We start from the raw sequence: 12,304 nt of genomic DNA on the forward strand, positions 1-12,304 counted from the left end.
CTCTCTCTCTCTCTCTCTCTCTCTCTCTCTCTCAGTTCGTGCTTTTAACCCAACATATAATTTTATGGTGCAGATAATCAAATTAATAAAGAATTTTTAAGAAAATTAAATACAATCGCCCAAATCCAACAGCTACGCCGATCCCGAGGTCGAAGCGACGGTAGTGGAGGCAGCGGAAACGACAGTTCGGGCTCGTCCACGCCACGACATCGCCAGTTCGTCATGCACAACAAAGCTCCCTTATGGAATGAGAACTCGCAGGTGTACCAGCTCGACTTCGGAGGGCGAGTCACCCAAGAGTCGGCTAAGAATTTCCAGATCGAGTTCAAGGGAAAACAGGTAAGATGATGTTCATGAGATGTGAAATACAGAGGCCATCGTTAGATCGGACCTATTGGTTATTGAGGAATCAAAAACATTTTGATATTATGTACTGTTAAATTAACTTTTATATAATACACAGCGTAGGGTAACTGCAGGCAATTTTGTAAACTATGGAAAAATACAACTTTGGTTATGAATTAATGCTCACGTTAAGACTACCACAAACAATAATTCAGAGACAGATTTCTGGAACCTTTTGATAAAAACACTTGAAATATATCATATACAATTAGTTATGTATTTGAAACAATGTCTTCAACATTTCTACATTATTACTCCACTTTGGTTAAATGTATTGAAGCAGCTGTGATTTAGTAGTTAAGAGTTGTAATATGGCCCTTCGTCTCTAATGGAAAAGAGTTTAGGATCAACTGTAAAGAGATTGAAACTATGAGCTAATATATATCATGCTAATTAACAAATACCGAAAGTTTAAAGCTTTATCTAATTGACTATATTTTTCAAGGGCTTCAGACATCCTCTTAACAAGAATAGGCAGATTCTTGAAGAACCCTATAGGCAATTGGATTACTGGTAGTTCTGCAAAACCATGTTATCAGAACTCGTATTCATCATAATTACTAAAAAAAAAAAAAAAAAATTCTTGTATAATTTTTTTTATATAAATTGCCTAATAAGTGGTAACCATCAAATATGAACAATTTCAGTTTCCAATCTAGACACTAAACAGTAGTTTCCGTTGGTAGCAAATGACAAAGTACATCACATATTTTGATGATCAATATGTGTTAGTTTTCATGGACAATATGGTATTTTACGTGTTAAGGAAAAAGTAACTACCTGTACTAGAAACTTCGGGCGAAGTCGACTTTTGAAGTTCGTTGCTAAACCCAAGATCTACATAAATTTAGACTTTGGCTACACCTAAATACCCGGGTGTCTGAGGTTTAACTATAAACACCTGGATGTCTGGGGTTTAAATGTAAACATATGGATGTCTGGGGTTTAAATATAAACACCTGGCTGTCTGGTTTTTAAATCTAAACACCAGGGTGCCTAAATTTTGAATATAAACACCTGGATATCTGTGGTTTAAATCTAAACACCGGATGTCTGGGGTTTAAATCTAAACACCTGGATGTCTGTGGTTTAAATCTAAACACCGGGGTGTCTGGGGTTTATATCTAAACATTGGGGTGTCCAGCGGTTTAAATATAAATAGCCCAGCCGTTTTCAGTAAAAAATCGTTCAAATTTGGTTAAAAGCAACAAATTTTGCACAAAGTTAGCTTGAGATGTGATGTACCTTTTGAATTGTGATAGAGACCCATTTGATATCTTTCCAATATGGCCGCTTTTTTCAAGATGGCCGCCAAAAATCTGGAAAATGCTGGCATTTGAAGGATTTTCATCGTATAGTCACAATTTTGGAGTCTATACCTATATTTTCAAGGATGTTCTAAACATTAAAAGCAAATGTAAGCACATCAGACAAATATTTAAGGAGCAAATGGCCTTTCTGTAACAGAAATTGCCTACAAAAATATTAAACCGGGTGTAATCATATTTTTTCTATAATTTAACGCAAAGTAAAGAATGTATTTGAATGTCAAACATAAGTACAGTGTTTTATTAACTCAATATGAAGAGTTTTATATTAACTTAATCCCAAAATAGGTCTCATCCTTGTAACCATCATTGCTAGTACAGTACTGAAATGACTAATTTAAGTACACAGTCTAATCACACACGGTCACAATCCCCCCGCATTTACACAGAGCCGTACATGCTAGTTGTGCTTTCACACACTTGCATCTTCCTCTGCAGCCTTTGACACATCCATATTTCAGGAATTCCATACCGGAAACTGATGCTTGAGGCAGATCTGACCAATAGGGTTCCCATGCATTCCCAGGTCCTTTCATCCAACCCTATTCAACAGGTGAAGGTAACACGGGATTGGGGAGAAGTGACTGGCCCCAAACATGACCCGCTTGATAAGATGCTTTACTGACATGCTGGTAGAGAGCAGCAGAAGTTGGTGGTATGAAATCAATAGACCTGCCTTTCCTGGTGAAGAGATCTTTTCTCGTTTCATCAGCTGATGTAGCAGTGCTTGTTTTGTCATAAAGCAGAACAACAAATCGCTCAAGGTTTGCCATGTGCTGGTCAATTCTCTCTAGTGTTGGTACATTCCCAAGGTCTGAAAACACCTCAGTTACACTTTCACATATTTGCCACGCCTCCCAAGAAGATTTCTTCCCTTTACCAGCAAAGGAGGATGTGTTGTCACACACGTTGAAGGCATGAAACATAGGCACAGCTCGAGACTTTGGACCTAGAGAACCAGCTATGGTGTGTACAGGGATATATTTGAAGTTGTCCCCAACCCCAAAGCTGATCCACAGTTCATTGCATGAATTGGAAGACACGATGCTATAGCTAACACTGCTACATCAGTGTCCACAGTTCTGATCATGATCCTCTCACAACCATGTTGAACAGCATCTTTTGCATGGAGAAGAAGCCTCGTGTCTGCTTCCTCATGGGAGCACGGAGATATTTGATCAATACTGTCCCTCTGGGGGTTGAAAGGACCAATTCTCCTTTTGTGGACATAATTTGCTTGCCCTCTGGACAGCTGAGAGTAGTACATTGATCCGCTAAAAAACTGAAGAGCTCGGCTTTGTTTGCATCACACCCCAAGAAAGCCTTCCAGTTGCCAGGAACAGGAGTGTTAGCCTTTACTTTTCTGCGGTCCCCCTCTCCTCTGAGACTCCTAGCAGTCGCCTTCAGACTGTCTTGGAAGTATTGATCAAAGATAATATCAACTCTTCTTGCCGACTCCAGTTGACGCTTTACATGTGGTACAAATATCTGGTCAGCATACTCTTGAAATGTTCTTGATGCTCCTGGGTTAAGCATATTAACAATGGCAGCCCCATCAGTATCAGGCTTGTACTTGATTGTGGTACTATGCTTTTTTATAAATGGGAGAAGATCAGCTTTGGTCCCATGTCGAGGTTTCCCACCCTGTGACAATGATGGTGGACTGGACTGATTCTCATGGCGGAAAAACTCATCAATATCCCCATCTCTTACTTGGCAAGACACATACAGTTTAGAGAAAAGAGAACAGTCTTGTTTCAATGATGCAATTTGTTGCTTCTCCTTTGACACTTTGCGGGTAAGCTGGCTGCTGAATAGAGGAAATTTGTTCCTTTTGATAGGGTCTGTCAGACTTTTGGTTCTGTCTTCTAGTCGTTCCTTCACAAAATTACTATATTGTTCATTTCCCACCCTTTTGATATGCCTTACGGTTTCTATAACCTCTTTGTCTACAACATCCTGGGTGCCTAATACAAGAAGATCAGATGAATCTTCCATGAATGAATTTCCCATGTCTTCTAATGTATCACACAAGGATTTGACTTGCTTTCTGTATGTTGTCTGTACCCCCTGTTGAGCTTCATGGTGTCTTTGGTCTGAATGCTTTTCCGCCTGTCCCCGGAGTCCATCCACCACAGTTTCAAACACATTCACAACTCTTGACACTTCTGGCCCAGCCAACTATCCATCTTTGGAGTTGTGCACTGTTTTCAGTTAGGCCCAGTAACATAAAGCTCCCCTGGTGTATGACAAAAAATATAAACAATTCCTGGTGAGTATAGAGTAAACTAAAATAGTAGGGCAGTTAATGAACTGCATACATTATGACAACACTGCATACATTATGGCAACATAATTATAGATGTTATTGTGGTTAATTATTTCATTTATAAAATACTAATGTAGCATCAGTTTATACTTTTTGAGCACATTATATATGGAGCTATAGAGCCATTTGAGACAGATAACAACATTTAGAGCAATTTTTCAATATGTTTGACTTATTTCAGAATTTAAATGGGCATTTGCTGGTAAAATATTGTTCTCCTGTGCTTATTTTTATTCTCATTGTTTAGAACATCCTTGAAAATATAAGTAAAGACTCCAAAATAGTAACTATACGATGAAAATCCTTCGAATAGCAACATTTTCCTGAAATTTGGCGGCCATCTTGAAAAAAGCGGCCATATTGGAAAGATATCAAATGGGTCTCTAATACATTTCAAAAGGTTCATCAAAAGCTAACTTTGTGCAATATTTGGTGCTTTTAACCGAATATGAACGATTCCTCCATATTTTTACCGAAAACGGCTGGGCTAATATGCTAACAATTCCTGTTAACTTCCTTGAGCCACAGCCTTCTCAAACCCAAATAGTTCTTGCTTGGGCAGAGCTCACTCGCTTATATATATATATATATATATATATATATATATATATATATATATATATATATATATATATATACACATACACACACAAGTATATATATAATCATAAAAAGCGATGCTGTAATGCCATTTTTAACAATCACACCGGTTCAATAGCAACAAATAAAGTTGAACAAGTAACCTACTTTTAGTTCTATTAGAGGAGGTAATGACGGACAAATGATTATCATAACCGTAATATATGGGTTCTCCAAAATTATTCATTATTTTCTACATGTTTAACTTACTGGCACATCACAATTGTTAAATAACCTAAACATCTAGAAGTCGAGGATAATTAGGGCTTACGTTTCGATCCCAATGCGATAAAAGATTTAAGCATGGGAGATCAAGGGAATGGCTCCTAAAGGTAAAAAAAAAAAAAAAAAAATTCCCCATGAATGATAAATGCCTATTTGAATATACAAGGACTTTTAGTTATGACCCAAGACAAGGAAGATTAAGTTATGTTTGAGAATAATTTAAGCAAAAATGATTTAAAATTATTTTTACTGTTTAATTAATATGAGGAACCACCTGAAGATATTATTTGCATGCTTAATTTTTCAAAGGCTTTATCTGTAAAATTTCATTAAGAACCTCCATGTAGAAAACAGTAACGCATCATACGATTTCAACTCTGTTCTCTATTCACAGGTCATGCAGTTTGGCAGGATTGATGGCAACGCCTACACTCTGGACTTTCAGTACCCTTTTAGTGCCGTTCAAGCATTCGCTGTCGCTCTAGCAAACGTCACGCAGAGACTCAAATGATATAGGATGCATCCAGAGAGCCAGGTGATCAGTCATGCAGTCTACCATAAAAGTCACAGAAAATGGGTATATATCTAGACATAGAAAACGAATACCATAATCACCTACCGTTTCTCTAAATGCACTGTTGGTTGATATGGAAAACTACAATTCTATGACGTCACACCCATTGCAATGTCAGTAGAAATGCTAGTGCAATCAAATTTACAAGCAAATACGGAAAAATTATATTGAAAAACTTTGTTCCTATTTTTTCAAAACCATTTATCTTAAATAACACACCACTGAGATAGTCTTGGTGCATGGGGTAAATGGTAAAACATTCATAGGGCTAGCTACGGTTATAATTATTTCAATAAATTACTAATTACACACTGGGAAATTAAAAATTACAGATGATTTGTATCAGTTAATACAACAACCATTTTCACAAAACGTTGAGAATGAAGAGAACAATGAAATATAAATTAATTTTTCATTTACTTTCATTCCGTTTCAGCAGGTAACAATTAACACTTTACAGAGATATTTCAATATCACAAAACACGATGGCCTCATAAATTACGATTAACAGGTTTATCTATAAAGGCATAATATTATTTGCCGTCTTAATATAGTAAACAAGCACTAGCACAAGCACATTTACGTTTAAATCTCATTGAGAGCACATTATAGCATTTAATTTAATATATCACAAAATTTCCCAGATAGAAAACGAACCACTTTAGAATGTATTACTCCAAACATGAAGCCTTTTTACAAATCATCGTAATTGAATTCAAACATGAAAAAAAAATTAATTCTTAAAATGACAAAAATAAATCTTTACATGAAAAGTGAGATATTTTTCGAAACACTCGCAGACTTAATGAAAACCGCATTCTTCAAAAGAAAAACAAACAAAACACGAGGGACAAAGTTTTTTCTTAATATAAATTTAAGGAAGATAATCTGTTAAACTTCGTATATGAATATAAAGTATGTACAGTTTTCCATATGAAATATTATATTCTGATTACGATATGGCCCAATATTCCAATTAAATATATTGTGTGAGACCAAAAAAGTATGTTTTGTCCGCTTGTATGGCCTAAATGACGCTGAAATCATATGAACCTTTTTTGGAAACCGTAATTGTTGCGTAAAACACACCGAGTAAAAACGAGTCTTTCTAGCACAAAATAATCGTCCCAAAAGCTCATTTTTGGGGCTAAGTAGTTGATGAATGGAGAAGTATTGAATTGAAAGCTCAAGATAGAGATGACTAACGAAATCTAACCGAGGCCCTTTGCGTCAATGGGTGTAGGAGATGATGATGATGATGATCTTATCTATGTGGGAGCAATTTCCACGAAAGGAAAAAAGTAGATCCTGGTAAGATATGCATAGTGGAAAGTGTTGAGGATGTATGGTGTATCAGGGAACAATCGGATTCAAGCATAGGTTAAAACTGAATATGTAAACAGGTGAGTAACTGAGTTGGTTTGAAGGTGCGTCTCACACAATGGTGCTGTGGCAACGTAGCTGTTAGGTACTAACAGAGAGGCTAGGTGTATCCAAGTGAGGTTTATACAAGAGATAGCGAGCTTATATAAAAGCAGTAGAGTGCAACAATGTCACCAAAATTCAAACATGGGATGGCAGGCTTAAACAGGTTTCTCTATAATCAGTGCGGGAGTGAGCGAGAGATAAAAAATCAATAGCATTACAATGTATGCGTGTGTATGAAACAAATGCAGTACAGAGCGTATGCCTACATAAAGGCTAAACTTCTATATGGGTAGAGATATGAGAAAGTTTCAGCAGGGAGATGTATAGGGAGTGTGTGGTAAGAAAAGGAGTGGTTGATGATGTCAAAAACTGGCGAAATGTTAATAAATTGTTAATAAATGGGAGTTATTGACACTAGCCGTAGGCGATGTAGAAATGACAAACAATTCTATATCAATTATCAGGTGGTTTATTAAATATAAGTACACACAGTCTTCTATGATATATCAGCAAATATAAAGAGAGCACTAAAGTATGTGAATACAATTAACAGACTGGTTGAATGACTAAACAGAACAGAATACAAATGAGGGCATTCAGTTATCAGCCTTATTTATGGACATGGGGAACTTACTAATATCATACCGAAACATGTGGACCCCTCTTAAGTGTTAAGGAATGATCGACCCGAGGGGTTCTGGAAACATCCAGCATAGTTTGTACGCAGTTTGAATGTGGATTGTTAACATCCCTCTTTTTTCAAATTTAAGATAAACATTTTATATTATAATTAACATCAAACTGTTAGTTACTTATTCTCAAGATCAAAATTTCAATTCCTACAAAAAATTCTTATCATTCACATAAGGCATTTAGATTACATTTTTTCCCTCTGAGGTCGTTCTACAGCCCTGGGCTTCACTTCTTAACTTGAAAGTTTCAGGTTCCTCAGACTTCTTTGCCTTATATTTCCAGAATGATTGGATTCACTGAGATGATGAGCACTATCTTCACCGGGGAGATGAAAAGGTTCACTGTGGGTTGTCTTCCGGTATTCTGGTATTTGTCAGTATACTTGTAGTTAACCTTGATCCTGGTAGATATGGATTGAGTTCTGGTTCAAATTCTCAGATCTTGGTCTCAAATCAACTCTGTTTCTGACGTACGTTCCTTCATCCTGGCCTTGGGCGAGATATTTTCTTTCATCTAGGTGATTTATGGTTCTACCCGATTTCTAAGATGTCTTTGTGTTGCCATTCTTACAGGGCAAATACTGATCAATGCAGAGATCTGGTAGCTTTTTAGCTCCACTGTTGCATGCCTTCTCCATTATCAATTTTGCTGCATCTTAGGGTAGCTCATCTCCTCTTTCATCCGTTTCACAGGCAGTGGAGTCACAATTTTCCTGCAAACAGTGCTTCAGTAGGACTAACAGATTCTTGTCTTGACATACTTGACATACTTCTCTGCTAGAGTGGTGCAAGATAAATGTTCTAACCTTCCTTTAGACATTTCTTCATTAAGTTCTTAACTATTTTTACTGTAGCGTTGGCCTTCCCACTGCCTTGCTGGTGATAAGGTGATGATGTTTGGTGGTTAATGTTCCATTCTTTGATAAAGTTCTGGAATTCGGGACTAGTGAACTGTGAAGCATTGTCCCTCACCAAAGTCTTAGGTCTCTCAAATCTAGCAAACATATCCATTCCACGAATATTTCTCGCTGTTGGAGATTTCAGGTACTTGTACTTAATTAAATTGGTACAATAAACGACAACCAGTAGATAGTCACCGACCTTCAAGCTAAAATAAATAGCATCCAATCTTCTTTCAAGGCTGACTTTCTAAATTATTTGTAATGAGTCTTTCCGGTTGTTTGAATTCAGCTCTTGACAGCTTTGACACTCATTTGCCATCATCTCAACGTCTTTGAGCATTCGAGGCTAATAAACAGTTTCTTATGCTTACCCCATCATTGATTGTAGAGCATTGTGAGAAGTGTGCATTAGCTTTTCAAACACTGGATGATAACTTTTTGGTATGAAGATCCTCTCATCTTTACATATCATATCATTTTCATATGCTAATGTGTCTAGAAATTCAAAGAAAGTTTTGGCTTCATCTGCAACTTCCGTGTCTGAACTCAGGCCAACGTTGTAGGATATAATCTATCAGTTGTTGATAGAGCAGATCATTTGCAGCTGCCTCCTGGATTTCTTCCACCCTCTTGTCAGGTAAAACTTGAGGTGCAAATACACAGATTATTGGATCTGGCATATCACCCTGCACTTCCAAGTAAGCTCGACTTAGCGTATCTACCAGATATAACTTCTCTCCTTTCATCCAAACGAAATCATAATCATAGTGAAAAATAATCATCCTCACTGACTGAACTCGCAGGGTTGCCTAACTCAATGATTTTGACAAAATAACTTCAATTGGTTTATGGTTATTGTGGATTATCACCATTATTCCGAAGGTATACTGATCAAACTTCTCTAACATGAATGCTATTGACAGTTTCTTTTTCAAGCTTAAAACATCAACGCTCCTTTGATCGATCATTTCTCTAACCCTTTTATCAAAATGCATTAAAAAGACAAAAATATACTACACTCTTAGCTCGGACATTCTTTAGTATAATACCAACTCATAGAGCGTTTGCTGTACTATCATTATAAAACTTTGCTTTAACTCGTCCCATTTGCATTTTCTAGGCCCATAATGTCTTAGATATTTCTGAACTAATCTAAAAAATATCATATAATTGTTTCCTAACACATTTGAATCAATCTCACTACTATGTCTAAGCACATAGAACTATTTTACTAGCAATTCTATCTCTCTCATTGGATATCCTTTCTTACACCTTCACTGGTACACTAAATGATGTTATACACCTGTAAACCTTAGTCGTCCTCTTCATCACCTGCACCCTTATACAAATAATCATAGCTCTCACTCATTCCTTTGAATCTTTCCCAGTTCCAGGTACACCGTCCACATTACGGTCATTCAATTATTTACACGTTCATAATTATGTAAAAGCATCTCTTATAAAATCAAATGAATCTTTTTATGCCTTTAGATATCTGTATACCTCCAGATTGCATTTCTTTCATCAACAACAAATTTTAAAAGCATTTTATAATTCCCACAAAAAAAATCCACTTGTGTTATTCAGATCTGTTCTCATCATTCAATAAATTTTCAAATCTTCCACTTCAATAACCAAGGAAAGTATTCCTTTAAGAACAAATATTTAATAGCATCAATTATAATCACGTTAACTTGTGCTATTCTATATAAGCTATGTCCAGCAACAACTAACCTTAACATATATCCATACAATCACCATGCTAATAAATTTGTACTCATTCAAGTCTTCCAAGCACTACAATCTTTACCCTTACCTAATTTTGCATCTTAAAGCCACCCCTACCACAATCAGTGTCTTTCACTTTTGTCACAAAGTTTAAAACTTTTAGAAAGTCCACTCTATTCTTTTGTACCATGCTCATGCGTACTTATAACTGAAAAACTGAAATAGATATAACTGATTTTTCTAGTTTTTTCAAGAGTATTTCTGGAAAAAAAAACTCGTGCATTTGATCAATTGATTACTTTCACAACGCCCACAGCAGCAATACTCCATAATTTTTCACTTTCAGACTTCCCACGGGAATATATATATATATATATATATATATATATATATATATATATATATTATATATATACGTATATATATATATATACACACGTATATAATAGATATAGAGATAGATAGATAGATAACTATATACACTAGCCTCCTGGCTAGTACAGTGGTAATGTGTTTGCCTATCATTCGCATGACGGCAGATCGATCCCATCCCGGGATCGTGCGTTTAAGCTGTTTACTGGGGAGACCACTGCTGAGGTCGGACACCTTTAACCTTTATATAATATATATATATATATATATATATATATATATATATATACATATATATATGTATATATATATATATATATATATATATATATATATATATATATATATATATATATATATATATATATATATATGTGTCTGTGTGCGCGCCTCCGCTTGGGTCCCTAATTTATTATATGTCTCAGCATGATTAGGAAAATTTAAAGGTACATATATTATTAAGCATTAAGTAAACACATGACAAAACACTAATTGAATCCCTTTCTCCCCCCATCCGCAGGCCTCACACAGCCATAGTGTGTTGATCCTCGAGTTCTGGTGACGTCATCGAAGAGGCGTTAGTGAGAGCTATAAAGGAGGAGTATTTCTGTGTTTTTCTGGTGAACAAAATATAATATTGATAACTATTTGTTATAAAACCACTTTTCCTCGTTGAGTGTCATTGCCACCGTTACAAATAACAGACAGAAAACAAGTGCGTGTAACAGTAAAAAGTGCGTGTTTAAAATATGTGAACACTGCGTGGAAAGAGTGAAAGAGTCTATTTGACATTATGCTGTACAGTACAGAAATGAATGTGCGTTCTTAGACATTTGAACAAACAGGATATTTCAGTTGGAGAAATTTTCCATACAAATTTGTGTTAGTATTGTGTGGCCATATTTACGTTGGTGTTGTGCCAGTGCCTGCGGTATGATAACGCTCATTTTTGTATGAGTCGCAAAACACTTCAAAAGGAGTAAATAAATACATACAATATACACTTTCATGTCTTATATAAGGCCGCCACGTTTTTTGTACAGACACATCTGACAATACTGTATGTGATAATATATCGTAATTGGTTTATTAAGAAAATTAAGATGCTCTCTGGTGCATTTGGAAGTTAATCTATGGATTTAAAACAAACTATAAGAAAAATAACACACAAACAAAAGAAGCACGAACAAACTTATACCAATTGAAAATTACTGATCTGATATTATCAAATACTTTTTAATTTAACGGCTATTATACCAAAGGGAATAATTTCCTACTACTGATAAATGTGATTTTCATGGTCAGAAAAACTTTAGTTCTTAAAGCATTGATGGTAAAACTGAAAGTTAATTATTGTAAATTGATTATAATAACCAATATGAGAAATATAATTTGAGTAACGAAAATTAAATTATATAAAAGTAAATATGACCATAATATGTAATTGGAGTAATATGAATATTAGCTAGAAACTAGATTGCAAAATATGTGCAAAAGGATTTTTTTCATTAAATTCAGTAAAAAAAAAAATTGTCATAAACCGTAAATTTTAACAACTGAAATATGCAATATTGGATTTCATATGTTTAATATATAAGACATATGGATATGCATTCTATATCTTGGTAGGAGACCCTCCTTCAAACAGGTAGAGTTGAATACTATGGCTGCATCGGCAGAAT

General features: G+C 35.5%; 1 protein-coding gene across 1 annotated transcript in view; it reads left to right on the plus strand.

The window, feature by feature from the left end:
* Tusp (WD40 superfamily protein Tusp) overlaps nt 1–12,090 on the plus strand; it is a 407,606-nt gene extending 395,516 nt beyond the window's left edge. The window contains 3 exon segments of the mRNA XM_068393024.1: nt 133–339; nt 5,321–5,461; nt 11,143–12,090. Coding sequence (XP_068249125.1) covers nt 133–339; nt 5,321–5,437 — 324 coding nt within the window. The 3' untranslated portion in view covers nt 5,438–5,461; nt 11,143–12,090.
* Nucleotides 12,091–12,304: the final 214 nt, after the last annotated feature.

Source organism: Palaemon carinicauda, chromosome 1 (assembly GCF_036898095.1).
Source record: "Palaemon carinicauda isolate YSFRI2023 chromosome 1, ASM3689809v2, whole genome shotgun sequence".
In the NCBI taxonomy this organism is placed as follows: Eukaryota; Metazoa; Arthropoda; class Malacostraca; order Decapoda; family Palaemonidae; genus Palaemon; species Palaemon carinicauda.